A 19,044-nucleotide genomic window follows, 5' to 3' on the forward strand; every position below is an offset into this window, starting at 1 on the left:
ATTCCTACAAGTATTTTTTTGTTAATAAATTTAAGCACATTGTCTGTTAGCTTGAAGGCCGCATCTTCAGCGGACACACCTTTCCTGAAGCCAAATTGTTCCGGGACCAATATGTTGTTAGTATGCATATGATGACTTAATCTATTGTACATAACCTTCTCAAGTGCTTTAGAAAAAGAAGTTAATAGTGAAATTGGCCTCTAATTTGTCAAACTAGTTTTGTCACCTTTCTTCTACCGTGGTCTTACTACTGATATTTTAAGGCGGTCCGGGGAAATGCCTGTATATAGTGAATGATTACAAATGTGGATTAATGGACAACTAATTGAGGCTGAACAAGCTTTCAAAATTTTACTTGTTACTTCATCATAACCTGATGAGTTTTTTCATTTGAGGGAAATTATTACACTCTTCATCTCTGTTTCAGTGACTGGAATAATATTAATACTAGGAATTTTTACAGGAAATGTGGCTTTTAAAAATGAAGCAGCATCTTTTCTCCCCACTTGATGTAAATTTAAGCTTTCATTGTTACTGACTGTTAATGTTGGTGGTATATACGGTTACCACCAAGCTTCAAAAGGTTGGATGAAATATTGCTGTGTATGTAATTATGCCTCCACAGAGTACGCTGGCAATGAAACGACGTATTACACATGACAGGAAAAGCACCATTACATATATTAATGATTCTTGATATCACTCTGGTTAGCGCACATACACACACAGAAACATGGACACTATCCATGTCACATGCTCTAATGTCTTCAGATTTCTCCACTGACTGAATGATCTGTCACACACAACACAGGTTATGAATGTAACAAAAGATGTCTCTTCAGATTAGTCTTGTGAGTGAATGATTTATGACACACGTCGCACGAATATGGACGCTCTCCACTGTGAATGACTTGATGTTTCTTCAGATTAGTCTTGTGAGTGAATGATTTAATACACATGTCACAAGAATATGGACACTCTCCACTGTGTATGACTTGATGTTGTTTCAGATGACCCTTCTGAGTGAATGATTTATTACAAACATCACAAGAATATGGACGCTCTCCATTGTGTATGACCTGATGTGTAAGATGACTCTTTAGAGTGAATGATTTATTACACACGTCACAAGAATATGGACGCTCTCCACTGTGTATGACTTGATGTTGTTTCAGACTACTCTTGTCAGTGAATGATTTATTACACACGTCACACGAATATGGACGCTCTCCACTGTGAATGACTTGATGTTTCTTCAGATTAGTCTTGTGAGTGAATGATTTATGACACACGTCGCACAAATATGGACGCTCTCCACTGTGAATGACTTGATGTTTCTTCAGATTAGTCTTGTGAGTGAATGATTTATGACACACGTCGCACGAATATGGACGCTCTCCACTGTGAATGACTTGATGTTTCTTCAGATTACTCTTGTGAGTGAATGATTTATGACACACGTCGCACGAATATGGACGCTCTCCACTGTGAATGACTTGATGTTTCTTCAGATTAGTCTTGTGAGTGAATAATTTAATACACACGCCACAAGAATATGGACGCTCTCCACTGTGTATGACTTGATGTTGTTTCAGACTACTCTTGTCATTGAATGATTTATTACAAACGTCACAAGAATATGGACGCTCTCCACTGTGTATGACGAGATGCTGTTTCAGAATACTCTTGTGAGTGAATGATTTATCACATACGTCACAAGAATATGGACACTCTCCACTGTGTATGACTTGATGTTTCTTCAGATTACTCTTGTGAGTGAATGATTTATTACAAACATCACAAGAATATGGACGCTCTCCACTGTGTATGACCTGATGTTGTGTCAGATGACTCTTTAGAGTGAATGATTTATTACACACGTCACAAGAATATGGACGCTCTCCACTGTGTATGACTTGATGTTGTTTCAGACTACTCTTGTCAGTGAATGATTTATTACACACGTCACAATAATATGGACGCTCTCCACGGTGTATGACTAGATGTTTCTTCAGATTACTCTTGTGATTGAATGATTTATTACACACGTCACATGAATATGGACGCTCTCCACTGTGTATGACTTGATGTTTCTTCAGATTACTCTTGTGAGTGAATGATTTATCACACACGTCACAAAAATATGGATGTTTGCCACTATGTATGCACTGATGGGTCTTCAGAGTTATATGATCTCTAAACGACTTATTGCACACATTACAGGTGAATGTATACTTTCCAATATGTGTGAGTTGATGACTATTTAGAACACTTGGCCAACGAAATGTTTTACTGCATACATCACAGGAATTCGGATGTCCCCTACCATGGTTAAGTTCATGTTCATTCTGAGGCCTCAGCTGAATAAAAAGAGAAAAGAATTACGATAAACTTAACATAATGAACAGAAGACTGAGTTTGAAAGCAACATGATAGGTTTTTCTACCAAATCCCAATATCTGACTGCAAGAATTTGAAGTCCACATCACAGTTTACAACAGTTAATTCACTGAGGTATGTGACGTAATCTGGAGCCTCTGACCCCAAACTTCAGCCCCCAATTTAACATCATACTCAAACAATAAATGCAAGTCATTCAGTTATCTTGGTTCTTCCTCTGTATCAGATTGCATCTGAATTCCATAGTAAACACATCTTTTTACACAGCGAGACAACTACATATAAATTTGTTGGTTCAATCACTTTATGGCTACTTACAGCAAGAGATTAAATATTTTGGAGCCCCTGGTCTTCCATCGCATGTGTGTTCTAACTTTCAGTGGTTGGTCACTGTATTAAAAGGTAAGCACACAAACTTGGTAAATATATTACTCTACATGCAGTGGGATAGGAATATATCAGATATTAGTTCATTTATTTCGTTGATACTTGTAACAGAAAGTTTGGTTTCTTGTCAGGCCTGAACTCTGATACATATTAAATGGCCTCCTGAATGACAGCATGGTACTTAAGAGGTTCAAAAAAAAAATCTCTAATGCACGGAATAGAAGAAAAGTCACGTATGCCAACTATCCCTGGATTCTCATCTCATATCATAACATACATACTCAAGTTCCTTGTATCCAGCCAGACTTGTTATTAGAAAACCTATAGCAAAATGAATCGACTTTCTGCAACAGGCAAGCAAAGAGTTAACCAGTCAGAGTCAAAGTATCAAGAAGTGGGGATTTATGAAGTCATGATTTGCTAATGCAAATTTAAATTCAAAAAATTAACTCAAATAAATAACCCAGATTTTTAGAAATGTATTGACTTACAACATGTAGCTTTCTCTATTTGTCAATAAGAACACCAGCACATTTTCATGCCTTAATAAGTAACAGAAAACAAATAAAATTTACTGTTCAGACGAAGTGATGTACAGTCTACAGTAATAACGACTGTTCTAATAAACCACTTTCCTAACTTTATAATTGAACTACCAAGATGACCACTTCTTAAAAATTTTAATTTTTATAAAAACATATTTCTACCAATTTCATGTTCAAAACATTCAGTAAATCTATCAAACACTTATGATGAGAAGAAGGTGAATGGGAATTCATAGTACATCGATCCTAACTAAGATCTCCTGTGAGTACAATCTGGTAATTCAGCGTAGCTTATCCTTACTTCCGATGGAAGGGGTAGAGCCTAAGTGTACTGCTAAAACAAGTACTCTCAGTCACTGTGTAGAATAATTCACAGGATCTAGGAATGTTTGAAGATTTTCTATGATACCATTCATAACTTAGATACAATTTCAAAATTTATTCATCTGAAGCGACTTTTTTCATTTGGATGGGCAGACACACATGAAGACAAGTGACACTTTAATGGACTTACCTCCTGTTCATCCTTCATAACTAGATTTGTTATTGGAATAGGATGTTACTCAATTTTTATATCTGAGACATCCTCAGCTTTTACACTGATGACCTGATTTCCATCCTGACACATATCACTGTCTGAATCAGGTTCATCTTTCAGTGGATCCATACAGTTCTGTAAAAACACCATTATTATTATTAAGTGTTCTGTCTTACGACAGGTCCATTGCTCTGCCCAAAAAGAGCTCTCCAGTTGTCCCTATTCTCGGCTTCTCGCTTTAATTCCTGGAACATCATCTTCTTTCCTTGTTTAAGGTCGTCGGTTAGCTGTATCAATCTTCTTCCTAGTCCTCTCTTTCCTTCAACCTGGCCTTCGGTGATATCACTCATTAATCCATTCCTTCTCATAATATGTCCCAGCCAGTTACCTTTCCTTCGTGTAATAGCCTGCAGAATGCTTCTTTGCTCGTTGACTCTCCTCAATACTTCTTCGTTGGTCACTCGATCCGTCCACCTGATCTTCTCTATTCTTCTCCAACACCACATTTCGAAACTCTCCAGGTATTTCTGTTCCTTCTTCCTGAGTGTCCAAGTCTCTGCTCCATACAGCGCGACACTCCATACGTAACACTTCACTAGTTTCTTCTTCAACTCCAAGCCCAACTTGCTAGTGAGAAGTATCCTCTTCTTGACGAAAGCTGCCTTGGCCATGGCTATCCTTGCTTTTACTTCCTTGGTGCATAGGGCGTCCGTCGTGACTATGCTTCCCAAGTACTTGAAAAGCTCCACATTCTCCATCTGTTGGTTTCCAATTACAACGTTCAATGGTTCTGCTCTCGGTGCTATAACCACCATACACATATACAATTATTATGTTTCAGAAATGTTGTTTTTATAAAACAGTTATCCTAAAACAACATGCATGAATGCATGTATCGATACATTTGTACATACACACAAACAGATAAGAACCATAAATAATTTGGTTAAAAGGAGTCTTACCTTCCATTCATCCTTTACTATGGGAAAAGTTGATGGTGTGCAAACCTCAACATTTCTCACGCCAACAGATTCTTCACACAGAGCATCCACATCATTTTCTATCTTGATTTTACCAATATTCTGCTGTAAAATTATGAGTTAAACATAATTCCTTGAGATGGTATGCATTAAATGCAGGTATAAACTGGATGAGAATCTACAATACCATATTCTGAAATAGAATATGGTGTGCCCTCAAGCTAATACTGAGTATATTCAGGATAAAATTGGATCTCTCAAATCTTTTTCACATAAAAATTTCCAAAATCAGAAATTGCTGTAATGTTATGTGTAGCAAGAAAATTCATTAACCTTGTGTTGATTGTATTATTGTAGTGATGGCAAGGTACATAGCCTCTTACACAAGCATCTCACATTCCATCCCCATAGATACATACACACCTTCCTTCATTTATAAAGGATAATTCCACACTGTTAACTGTGTAGCAGTCATGATCATTATAGCCATAACATAATGAACACAAGACGGGAATCATTTTCAACCACTTTATAACATAACGACTTCAGACCTTTTTATATAACTATTAGTTATGTTTGTTTTTATATACTCACGATGGTATCCTTCAGAGATGGAAATATTTCCTCAGCTCTGTGCAATATTATTCTTGGCACTCTTGTTGCAACAGACTCCAGATTGCTCTTAACGTATGCAAATTGTTCATCACACATCATGATTTTATAGGAAACTAGCTTGAAACAATCCTACTAATATTGCTTCACACTTCTGTACAAACGCTGACAATGCTATGAGCGTTCTTTTGTAGTCAGCGATAACTTTTCCGCCTTCCAGTGCAGAGATTACAGAACTAAACTTAACCGTAGGTTTTCTCGGCAGGTGTTAAAAGCTTCGTGTTAACAAACATTTCAGCAAACAATGCAATTTTGGTCTGGACTTAATAGATACGAAATTTTTAGAAACATCTTCCCATCGGATCATGCCATTAAATACAGTGAAGGGTGCGACATCGCAGAAGACAGCAATCTTCGTATCTGTCGCCGTGTGAACGTGAAATCTTACCCTCAATCTGTGTAATTCCTTCTGTTAACAGAGAATACCCTTTCCTGCAAAGCGTACAAACAAATAGTTTTTGTGTCACATGTCGAAATATGTGCTATGCAAATCAAAAGCTTCAGACAGTAAGCTCAAGTTTTATAAGCAATTTTTCAATGCCAGTATATTCAAGTTCTGATAGGTTTATCAACTTATACCTTGCACCAATTTGCAGGGAAGGATCAAGAACTTGAAGACTTGGATCTCATGAGGCCTGGTTGCAAGTTTTGCTTGAAATCCAGAAACAAAAAAATATTACAGGGTTCATTTGGTAATGTAAGATAAAAGGGATGAAAAATAGAGACTGCCTTATTCATTGGGCAATAACCCATTTCTTTTTGAGCAGTAACTAAAGCTATCTGAGACAGATACTAGATACAAGGCACTTCTTAATTTCTCTCACTTCAAGCACTTGACCTTCAGACAAGGACCGAAGAATACAAAGCTTCCCATTAGACCATATTCTGAGCCAGCTCAATACAGTCTATACCCTCACACACCACCTAAGATCCATTTTAATATTATCTTCCCACTTATGCCTATGTTTTCCTAGTGGTCTCATCCCTTTATGTTTTCCAACACAAATGTTGTATGCATTTCTCATTTCCCTCCATGTGCTGAATGTCCCACCCATCTCATCATCTCTGATATATTTACTATAGCAAAATGGCTTATGTTCATAAACATGCTCGATGTTCCTTAAAAATAAATAAAATTAATTTAATTAGGCCCACTATGTACAGTCAAACCCTGACACAATAGCACCTTGATCACTGCTGCCACTTATATACAAAGTTTTTGAACATAAATTCCAATATATTGATCAAATACATACATACATACATCTTTTTTACATTCCAAGGATCCATACGTTAGTGAAATGACAATAGGATGTAGAATAAGTCATAATAATACAATACATGTTATATAAGTACAAGTCATACTATTATATAAATGTCACAAAATACAAAGGGTTCACATAAAGTAGAGATAAATTACAAATAAATCCGCCCATTATATACAACAGATAAATTACGACTTACTTGTAAACATTAGAAATTCATCGACATAGTAAAAGGAGTGTGAAATTAAGTATCTTTTTAATGCTGGTTTAAATTGCTCCTTTTTATTTACAAGATTTGTGAGATTTGAGTAGTGGCAGTGCTGCGCAAAGCAGAAAAATCAGAATAGCTTTTCAACACATAACAACATAAGTAAATTTACATTGGGAGAAAACCTATACGTGCTAGATGATGTTTTGACCATTTCTAAGTCTGGAAGAGAATGGCCATGAGTTTTTACATTACCTTTTTCAGTCAAAGACAATTTAGAAAAAGTAATTTGCTGTAATTATGATGCACTTCCTTTGTTCATTATTATTATCAGAACAAAAAATAGTCCGCACACAGAATTATTGAACACTCATTAGCAATAACCACGAAACAGATTATGATACAGAAACCAGTCTAAAATACGTGGTACAGGCAAGCGTGTTTACTATAAGCCGGCTACGGGGACTGCAGCTCCGATACGCGCTGTAACAGTGAACTGCCCCTCACTCCACCTCGACACTGCGCTCGCAACTTTGGACCGGCCAGCCCCGCCGAAATCCTTGCAGCCCTCATTCTGCTTCATGCTCCTCGCCTGTGGACTTATTGTCAGTTCAGCAGACTAGTAGATAATGACAACGTAAGGGGCAATATTAAAATAATGATATAGAGGAAACAAAATTTTTTCTTCAATTTTTGAAAAATTATTGGGGGTGTTGTAGCTCTTATGGATGGGCCACCACTGGTAAAAACACATTCAAGTGATCAAGGTCAAAGCATAGTAAAAGTTAACACCATAATAGTAATGCCTCAAAGCTCTAAATCCAGCATTGACAAATAAACATACTGACTGACTATGTTAAATACTCTGTGCTCTTAGTTCTGTGTACCGAGTTCAAACACAAACCGTGTTTATCTTTTAGACCAAAGTTGGCGGGTGAAGAAGACAAAAGAAGAGCAATTACCATCACTTATGTCTTATTTCCACAGTCGTCATTGGAAATCCTTCTTAATAAATTTATCACAGAACTTAGGCCGTGAATGTTGACAAGTTTTACTGAAATTCTTAGACCTGTTCATTTCTACCTATTTTTCATAGTACATTTCCTCTTTTGCCACACGTTTCACCATTTTGAGAACACACACATCAATTATGAATAAGATGACATTTGTTCAGAAACTCAAAGCAGAAATCACGTAATACGGATGCTGTGTATATAATTATGCCTCCACAGAATACCCTGACAATGAAACGACGTATTACACACATGATAGGAAAAACACCATTACATATATTAATCATTCTTGAGATCAATCATACACACACAGAAACATGGACACTATCCATGTCACATGCTCTAATGTCTCTTCAGATGACTCCACTGACTGAATGATCTGTCACACACATCACAGGTTATGAATGTAATAAAAGATGTTTCTTCAGACACTTCTCCCAAGCGAATGATTTATTACACACGTCGCACGCTTATGGATGCTCTCCACTGTGAATGACTTGATGTCGTTTCAGACTACTCTTGTGAGTGAATGATTTATTACACACGTCACAAGAATATGGACACTCTCCACTGTGTATGACTTGATGTTGTTTCAGACTACTCTTGTCAGTGAATAATTTATTACACACGTCACAAGAATATGGACACTCTCCACTGTGTATGACTTGATGTCGTTTCAGACTACTCTTGTCAGTGAATAATTTATTACACACATCACAAGAATATGGACGCTCTCCACTGTGTATGACTTGATGTCGTTTCAGAATAGTCTTGTGAGTGAATGATTTATCACATACGTCACAAGAATATGGACCCTCTCCACTGTGTAAGAGTTGATGTTTCTTCAGACTACTCATGTGAGTGAATGATTTATTACACACGTCACAAGAATATGGACGCTCTCCACTGTGTATGACTTGATGTTGTTTCAGACTACTCTTGTCAGTGAATAATTTATTACACACATCACAAGAATATGGACGCTCTCCACTGTGTATGACTTGATGTCGTTTCAGAATAGTCTTGTGAGTGAATGATTTATCACATACGTCACAAGAATATGGACGCTCTCCACTGTGTAAGAGTTGATGTTTCTTCAGACTACTCTTGTAAGTGAATGATTTATTACACACGTCACAAGAATATGGACGTTCTCCACTGTGTATGACTTGATGTTCTTTCAGATTACCCTTCTGAGTGAATGATTTATTACAAACGTCACAAGAATATGGACGCTCTCCACTGTGTATGACTTGATGTAGTTTCAGAATACTCTTGTGAGTGAATGATTTATCACATACGTCACAAGAATATGGACACTCTCCACTGTGTATGACTTGATGTCGTTTCAGAATACTCTTGTGAGTGAATGATTTATTACACACGTCACAAGAATATGGACGTTCTCCACTGTGTATGTCTTGATGTTGTTTAAGATTACCCTTTAGAGTAAATGATTTATTACAAACGTCACAAGAATATGGACACTCTCCACTGTGTATGACTTGATGTTGTTTCAGAATACTCTTGTGAGTGAATGATTTTTTACACACGTCACAAGAATATGGACGTTCTCCACTGTGTATGACTTGATGTTGTTTCAGAATACTCTTGTGAGTGAATGATTTATTACACACGTCACAAGAATATGGACGCTCTCCACTGTGTAAGACTTGATGTTTCTTCAGATAACTCTTGCGAGTGAATGATTTATCACACACGTCACAAGAATGTGGATGTTTGCCACTATGTATGTGCTGATGGGTCTTCAGAGTTATATGATCTCTAAATGACTTATTGCACACATTACAGGTGAATGTATACTTTCTAATATGTGTGAGTTGATGACTCTTTAGAACACTTGGCCAACGGAATGTTTTACTGCATACATCACAGGAATTCGGATGTCCCCTACCATGGTTAAGTTCATGTTCATTCTGAGGCCTCAGCTGAAGAAAAAGAGAAAAGAATTACGATAAACTTAACATAATGAACAGAAGACTGAGTTTGAAAGCAACATGATAGGTTTTTCTACCAAATCCCAATATCTGACTGCAAGAATTTGAAGTCCACATCACAGTTTACAACAGTTAATTCACTGAGGTATGTGACGTAATCTGGAGCCTGTGACCTGAAATTTCAGCCCCCAATTTAACATCATGGGGGTCAAAGGGGTAGCATGTGGTCCTGTGGGTGCACTCCCTGCTGGTGGAAGTGCACTAATAGAACACAGGAAATGCCATTTATTCCTACCTAGTCCGATGCATGCATGTCCACGTCATGGCTCCTGGGCAACGGGTACACTCTGTGTACACGGCTAAGTCATGTAAGGGCTAAAAAGCGAGCGAGTGAGTTCTCGACGCTTTAAAATGGGGACCTACCAGCTAAGGGAGACAACCCCGACAGAAAACTTCGGTCCTCCAGAATGGCTGGGGGTTGGCGTAGGGCTAACAACCCGACCTGTAAAATTTTTTGTTACGGAAACAGCAAAAAAAGACAGCCGGATAGATTCAGCGTTGACGACTTTTGGAATGAAAAGGACCACGAAAATAGGTTTCTGGAATGTGAGAACTTTGAGAGAAACCTGCAGATTAAAGCAGGTTACAAAGGAGATGCTGAAGTACAGATTGGATATCCTTGGGGTTAGTGAAGTGAGATGGCCAGACTTTGGAGAAATGCAAACACAAGATGCGGTGATATTCTTGTACTCAGGACCTACTGCAGAAGATGCAGAACATAGGAACTGAGTTGGTCTCTTGTTGACAAAAGGAGCAAAAAGAAGCCTTATGGAATGGCAACCCTTATCAGACAGGTTAATGGCGGCACGCTTTAAGACAAACATCCGAAATGTCACAATCATCCAGTGCTATGCTCCTACAGAAACTTCAGACGTTGAACTAAAAGAAGAGTTCTATCGATCCCTAAATGACACTGTCAGGAAAACCTGCAAGAAGGATGTTTTGATTGTTATGGGAGATCTGAATGCAAAAGTTGGGGACAGAAATGAAGGCATGGAGCAGGTAATGGGAGTTCATGGCATTGGGGAAATGAATGAAAATGGAGACATGTTTGCAAACTTCTGTGCCAGCCATGATTTGGTGATTGGAGGTACAATATTCCCTCATAAGAATTGCCATAAGATCACTTGGGTATCTCCGGACCACAAAACAAAAAACCAAATTGACCACATAGCACTGAGTAAAAAATTTAGAAGATCATTGATGGATGTGAGGAATAAACGCGGAGCTGATATCAGCAGTGACCACCATCTTGTTGTCGCAGACTTCCGATTAAAAATCATGGCTACAGGTAGAAGGTTTGAACAACGGAACCAACGATATGATGTGAAACAACTTAGGACATCAGCAAAAAAAGAAGAATTTCATTTAGAGCTAAAGAACCGCTATGAAGCATTACAAGAAGCAGAGGAAACCGATATTGAAAGTACATGGACTCAGGTTAAGGATATCTACTGCAGTGTGAGTGAACATGTCTTGGGCTTCAAAAATTATTTGAAGAAAGATTTGATGTCTGAAAATACATGGAAGTTAATCGGTGATAGAAAGGAGCTCAAAGCACAACTAAATATGAGCAAAACATGGCAACAAAAAGCCCAGATCCAAACTGAATACACAATTACTGGCCGCCTAGTAAAGAGAAGTGTGAGAACTGATAAGAGAATGTGGGTGGATGAACAGGCCCAGAGAGCTGAGACGGCTGCAGCAAGGGGAGATGCCAAAGAACTCTATAGTATAACCAAGATGTTAGCTAGGAAAGGCTTCAGCAAGAATAGACCTGTGAGAAGTAAGGATGGTCAACTATTGACAACAGAAGAAGATCAACTCAAGAGATGGAAGGAATATTTCTCTAAAGTCCTAAACAGAGATCGACATGACGGAGGGATGACGCGAGAAAATGTGGTAGAAACTGATTGTAAAATCGGTATAAATGTACCAACAAAGGCTGAAATCAAAGTAGCCCTCAAACAGATAAATAATGGAAAGGTTCCAGGAATGGATAATATTACACCTGAGGTGCTTAAAGTAGACATTGACACCACTGTGAATCTACTTCATCCACTGCTTGAGAAGATATGGACAGAAGAGAAACTACCAAAGGACTGGAAACAGGGCCTGATTGTCAAGTTACCAAAGAAAGGGGATATTATATTGTAATAATTGGCGGGGCATCACTCTCATGTCAGTACCGAGTAAAGTGCTCTCAAGAATAATCCTAAATCGAATTAAAGAATCCGTGGAAGAAAAATTAAGGAAAGAGCAAGCAGGGTTCAGAAAACATCGAAGTTGTGTCCATCTTATCAACACACTCCGCATAATACTAGAGCAGAGTGCAGAATGGAGGAGTACTCTCTACCTTACGTTTATCGATTTTGAGAAAGCGTTTGATTCGGTCAACAGGAGAGTGATGTGGAATACTGTGGAAGAATATGGAATACCATCAAAGATTACCAATATCATGAAAGAGATGTATGAAGCATATGAATGCAGAGTCTTGCACAATGGAAAACTCACTGAACCTATCCAAACAAATGCTGGGGTGAGGCAGGGATGTATCTTGTCACCTACCTTATTCTTGCTGGTTTTGGAGAGAGTAATGAAGAACGTTGTTAAAGGTGGAAGAAGAGGTATTCAATGGGGAATACATAATAGGCTCGAAGACCTCGATTTTGCAGATGATATCTGTCTGCTCTCGCAAAGATTTCAGGATATGGACACAAAGCTAGCAAGATTGCAAAAGGAAGCAGAGATTGCAGGGTTAAAGATCAACATCCAAAAGACAAAGGAGATGAGAATTCGATCTGAAAATGAGACAAAACTAACAGTGCTTGGAGAGGAAGTGGAACAAGTTGACTCCTTTGTATATCTGGGCAGTATGGTCGGGAAAGATGGAGGGGCAGAAGAGGATGTAAAGAATCGGATCCGGAAGGCAAATGGAGCCTTCGTTCAACTGTATCCCGTCTGGCGAAACAAGAACATCTCGAGACGAATCAAGCTTAGACTGTTCAATAGCAATGTGAAGTCAGTTCTCCTCTATAGCTGTGAAACATGTAAGGTTACAAAAGCTATTGTTAACCGGTTACAAGTCTTTATCAACCGGTGTTAGCGGCAAATTATAAATGCGAGGTGGCCGGATATAATATCAAATGATGTCTTGTGGGAGATAACAAATCAACCACCGATTGACGAGCAAATTAAGGAAAGAAAGTGGAGGTGGATTGGCCACACATTGCGCAAGCAACCTGGAGCAGTTGAAAAGACAGCACTGGACTGGAATCCACAGGGAACACGGAGACGGGGCCGTCCGAGGAAGACATGGAAGAGAACGGTGGAAGAAGAGGCTATGGAAGCTGGTAAAACTTGGAGTGAAGTGAAACGCTTGGCTGTCAACAGAACTAGATGGAAGGTCTTCACTGCTGCCCTATGCTCCACCAGGAGTAACAGGAAATAACTAACTAACTAATTTAACATCATACTCAAACAATAAATGCCAAGTCACTCAGTTATCTTGGTTCTTCCTCTGTACCAGGTTGGATCTGAATTCCATAGTAAACACATTTTTCTACACAGTGGAACAACTACATGTAAATTTGTTGGGTCAATCACTTGATGGCTACTTACAGCAAGAGATTAAATATTTTGGAGCCCCTGGTCTTCCATCGCATGTGTGTTCTAACTTTGAATGGTAGATCACTGTATTAAAAGGTAAGCACACAAACTTGGTAAATATATTACTCTAGATGCAGTGGGATAGGAAGATGTCGGATGCTAGTTCATTTAGTTCCTTGATACTTGTAACAGAAAGTTGGGTTTCTTGTCAGGCCTGAACTCTGATACATATTAAATGGCCTCCTGAATGACAGCATGGTACTTAAGAGGTTCAAAAAAAAATCTCTAATGCACGGAATAGAAGAAAAGTCACATATGCCAACTAGCCCTGCATTCTCATCCTATATCATAACATACATACTCAAGTTCTTTGTATCCAGCGAGACTTGTTATTAGAAAACCTATAGCAAAATGAATCGACTTTCTGCAACAGGCAAGCAAAGAGTTAACCAGTCAGAGTCAAAGTATCAAGAAGTGGGGATTTATGAAGTCATGATTTGCTAATGAAAATAGAAATTCAAAAAATTAACTCAAATAAATAACCAGATTTTTAGAAATGTATTGACTGACAACATGTAGCTTTCTCTATTTGTCAATAAGAAGTCCAGCACATCTTCATGCCTTAATAAGTAACAGAAAACAAATAAAATTTACTGTTCAGACGAAGTGATGTACAGTCTACAGTAATAACGACTGTTCTAATAAACCACTTTCCTAACTTTATAATTGAACTACCAAGATGACAACTTTTTAAAAATTTTAATTTTTATAAAAACATATTTCTACCAATTTCATGTTCAAAACATTTAGTATATCTATCAAACAGTGTACTAAATTCCATGTAATTATCACTGTCACTGTCAGAAAATACAGTGCCACCAATAAATCTAAAATCCCAGAATGAATGTAAACTGCAAGTGGAGATTTCACTCCACTTCACTTTTGGGAGTCTCTTATTACACCATAAAGCCCCTCTCTCCCCATCTCACTGTCACGCTGCAGTTACACAACTTTCAAATTTAACGACAAGATGAATGACGCAAAAACAACAAAGCTGTTCAGAGTGTGAATTTAAATTTTATTCTTTCAGTGATATCACTTATGATGAGAAGAAGGCAAATGGGAATACATAATACATCCATCCTAAATAAGATCTACTGTGAGTACAATCTGGTAATTCAGCATACCATATCCTTACTTCTGATGGAAGGGATAGAGCCTGAGTGAGTTACTGCTAAAAGAAACACAGTACTCTGAGTCCATGTGTAGAATAATTCACAGGATCTACGTATGTCTGAAGATTTTCTATGGTACCATTCATAACTTAGATACAATTTCAAAATTTATTCATCATAAGCAACTTTTTTTCATTTGGATGGACAGACACACATGAAGACAAGTGACACTTTAATGGACTTACCTCCTGTTCATCCATCATAACTAGATTTGTAATTGGAATAGGATGTTCCTCAATTTTTATATCTGAGACATCCTCAGCTTTTACACTGATGACCTGATTTCCATCCTGACACATATCACTGTCTGAATCAGGTTCATCTTTCAGTGGATCCATACAGTTCTGTAAAACCACCATACACATATACAATTATTATGTTGCAGAAATGTTGTTTTTATAAAAGTTATCCTAAAACAACATGCATGAATGCATGTATCGATATATTTGTACATACACACAAACACATAAGAACCATAAATAATTTGGTTAAAAGGAGTCTTACCTTCCATTCACTGTCTGAATCAGGTTCGTCTTTCAGTGGATCCATACAGTTCTGTAAAACCACCATACACATATACAATTATTTTGTTTCAGAAATGTTGTTTTTATAAAACAGTTATCCTAAAACAACATGCATGAATGCATGTATCGATATATTTGTACATACACACAAACAGATAAGAACAACAAATAATTTGGTTAAAAGGAGTCTTACCTTCCATTCACTGTCTGAATCAGGTCCATCTTTCAGTGGATCCATATGGTTCTGTAAAACCACCATACTCATATACAGTTATTGTGTTTCAGAAATGTTGTTTTTATAAAACAGTTTTCCTAAAAAAACATGCATGAATGCATGTATCGATATATTTGTACATACACACAAACAGATAAGAACCATAAATAATTTGGTTAAAAGGAGTCTTACCTTCCATTCACTGTCTGAATCAGGTTCATCTTTCAGTGGATCCATACAGTTCTGTAAAACCACCACACACATATACAATTATTATGTTTCAGAAATGTCGTTTTTATAAAACAGTTATCCTAAAACAACATGCATGAATGCATGTATCGATACATTTGTACATACACACAAACAGATAAGAACCATAAATAATTTGGTTAAAAGGAGTCTTACCTTCCATTCACTGTCTGAATCAGGTTCATCTTTCAGTGGATCCATACAGTTCTGTAAAACCACCATACACATATACAATTATTATGTTTCAGAAATGTTGGTTTTATAAAACAGTTACCCTAAAACAACATGCATGAATGCATGTATCGATACATTTGTACATACACACAAACAGATAAGAACCATAAATAATTTGGTTAAAAGGAGTCTTACCTTCCATTCATCCTTTACTATGGGAAAAGTTGATGGTGTGCAAACCTCAACATTTCTCACGCCAACAGATTCTTCACACAGAGCATCCACATCATTTTCTATCTTGATTTTACCAATATTCTGCTGTAAAATTATGAGTTAAACATAATTCCTTGAGATGGTATGCATTAAATGCAGGTATAAACTGGATGAAAATCTACAATACCATATTCTGAAATAGAATATGGGGTGCCCTCAAGCTAATACTGAGTATATTCAGGATAAAATTGTACCTCAAAAAATCTTTTTCACATAAGAATTTCCAGAAAATAAGAAACTTCTGTAATGTTATGTGTGGCAAGAAAATACATTAACCTTGTGTCGATGAAACAAGAAATTTACTGGAGTATTGATGCTAAGGTACATATCTCTTACACAAGCATCTCACAATCCATCCCCATAGATATACATACACACCTTCTTTCATTTATAAAGGATAATTCCACACTGTTAACTGTGTAGCGGTCATGTTCATGATAGCCATAACATAATGAACACAAGACGGGAATCATTTTCAACCACATTATAACATAACGACTTCAGACCTTTTTATATGACTATTAGTTATGTTTGTTTTTATATACTCACGGTGGTATCCTTCAGAGATGGAAATATTTCCTCAGCTCTGTGCAATATTATTCTTGGCACTCTTGTTGCAACAGACTTCTGAATGTTCTTAGGGTATGAAAAATGTTCATCACACATCATGATTTTATAGGAAACTAGCTTGAAACAATCCTACTAATATTGCTTCACACTTCTGTATAAATGCGGACAATGATATGAGCGTCCTTTTGCCGTCAGCGATAATATTTATGACTTCTAGTGCACAGAATACAAAACTAAACTTAACCGTAGGTTTTCACGGCGGGTGTTAAAAGCTTCGTCTTAACCAACATTTCAGCAAACAATGCAATTTCGGTCTGGACTTAATAGATACGAAATTTTTAGAAACATCTTCCCATTGGATCACACCATTAAATACAGTTAAGGGTGCGACATCCCAGAAGACAGCAGTCTTCGTATCTGTCGCCGTGTGAACGTGAAATCTTACCCTCAATCTGTGTAATTCCTTCTGTTGACTGTGAATACCCTTTCCTGCAAAACGTACAAATAGTTTTTGTGTCACATGTCGAAATATGTGCTATGCAAATCAAAAGCTTAAGACAGTAAGCTCAAGTTTTATAAGCAATTTTTAAATGACAGTATATTCAAGTTCTCATAAGTTTCTACACTTATACCTTGCACCAATTTACAGGGAAGGATCAAGAACTTGGATCTCCTGAGTCTTGGTTGCAAGTTTTGCTTGAAATCCAGAAACAAAAAATATTACAGGGTTCATTTGGTAATGTAAGATAAAAGGGATGAAAAATAGAGACTGCCTTATTCATTGGGCAATAACCCATTTCTTTTTCAGCAGAAACTAAAGCTATCTGAGCCAGATACTAGATACAAGACACTTCTTAATTTCTCTCACTTCAAGCACTTGACCTTCAGACAAGGACCGAAGAATACAAAGCTTCCCATTAGACCATATACTGAGCTAGCTCAATACAGTCTATACCCTCACACACCACCTAAGATCCATTTTAATATTATCCTCCCATTTATGCCTAAGTTTTTCTAGTGGTCTCATCCCTTTATGTTTTCCAACACAAATGTTGCATGCATTTCTCATTTCCCATCATGTGCTAAATGTCCCACCCATCTCATCATCTCTGATATATTTACTATAGCAAAATGGCTTATGTTCATAAACATGATCGATGTTCCTTAAAAATAAATAAAATTAATTTAATTAGGCCCACTATGTACAGTCAAACCCTGACACAATAGCACCTTGATCAGTGCTGCCACTTATATACAAAGATTTTGAACATAAATTCCAATATACTGATCAAATACATACATACATCTTTTTTACATTCCAAGGATCCATACGTTAGTGAAATGACAATAGGATGTAGAATAAGTCATAATAATACAATACATGTTATATAAGTACAAGTCATACTATTATATAAATGTCACAAAATACAAAGGGTTCACATAAAGTAGAGATAAGTTACAAATATATCTGCCCTTTATATACAACAGATAAATTACGACTTACTTGTAAACATTAGAAATTCATCGACAGAGTAAAAGGAGTGTGAAATTAAGTATCTTTTTAATGCTGGTTTAAATTGCTCCTTTTTATTTACAAGATTTGTGAGATTTGAGTAGTGGCAGTGCTGCGCAAAGCAGAAAAATCAGAATAGCTTTTCAACACATAACAACATAAGTAAATTTATATTGGGAGAAAACCTATACGTGGTAGATGATGTTTTGACCATTTCTAAGTCTGGAAGAGAATGGCCATGAGTTTTTACATCACCTTTTTCAGTCAAAGACAATTTAGAAAAAGTAATTTGCTGCAACTATGATGCACTTCCTTTGATCATTATCAGAACAAAAAATAGTCCGCACACAGAATTATTGAACACTCATTAGCAATAACCACGAAACAGATTATGATACAGAAACCAGTCTAAAATACGTGGTACAGGCAAGCGTGTTTACTATAAGCCGGCTGCGGGGACTGCAGCTCCGATTCGCGCTGTAACAGTGAACTGCCCCTCACTCCACCTCGACAATGTGCTCGCAACTTTGGACAGGCCAGCCGCGCTGAAATCCTTGCAGCCTTCCTTCTGCTTCGCACTCGTCCCCCGCGGACTTATTGGCAGTTCAGCAGATTAGTAGATAATGACAACGTAAGGGGCAATATTAAAATAATGAT

The 19,044-nt window shown here is 37.3% G+C and overlaps 1 protein-coding gene across 1 annotated transcript in view; it reads right to left on the bottom strand.

The window, feature by feature from the left end:
* Window positions 1-337: 337 nt before the first annotated feature.
* LOC147872679 (uncharacterized) overlaps window positions 338-19,044 on the bottom strand; it is a 35,422-nt gene continuing 16,715 nt past the window's right edge. The window contains exons 8-16 of the mRNA XM_087355420.1: window positions 16,014-16,064; window positions 15,801-15,851; window positions 15,588-15,638; window positions 15,375-15,425; window positions 15,056-15,214; window positions 8,482-9,957; window positions 5,445-5,582; window positions 4,833-4,955; window positions 338-2,360 (exon numbers count right to left, since the gene is read on the bottom strand). Of these exons, the coding sequence (XP_087211546.1) occupies window positions 813-2,360; window positions 4,833-4,955; window positions 5,445-5,582; window positions 8,482-9,957; window positions 15,056-15,214; window positions 15,375-15,425; window positions 15,588-15,638; window positions 15,801-15,851; window positions 16,014-16,064 (3,648 nt within the window). The 3' untranslated portion in view covers window positions 338-812. The remainder of the gene's footprint in view (window positions 2,361-4,832; window positions 4,956-5,444; window positions 5,583-8,481; window positions 9,958-15,055; window positions 15,215-15,374; window positions 15,426-15,587; window positions 15,639-15,800; window positions 15,852-16,013; window positions 16,065-19,044) is intronic.

The sequence above is a fragment of the Zootermopsis nevadensis genome, unplaced genomic scaffold, assembly GCF_977971745.1.
Source record: "Zootermopsis nevadensis isolate Lab colony 2312 unplaced genomic scaffold, Znev_1.0 Znev_ptg000024l, whole genome shotgun sequence".
NCBI classification, from domain to species: Eukaryota; Metazoa; Arthropoda; class Insecta; order Blattodea; family Termopsidae; genus Zootermopsis; species Zootermopsis nevadensis.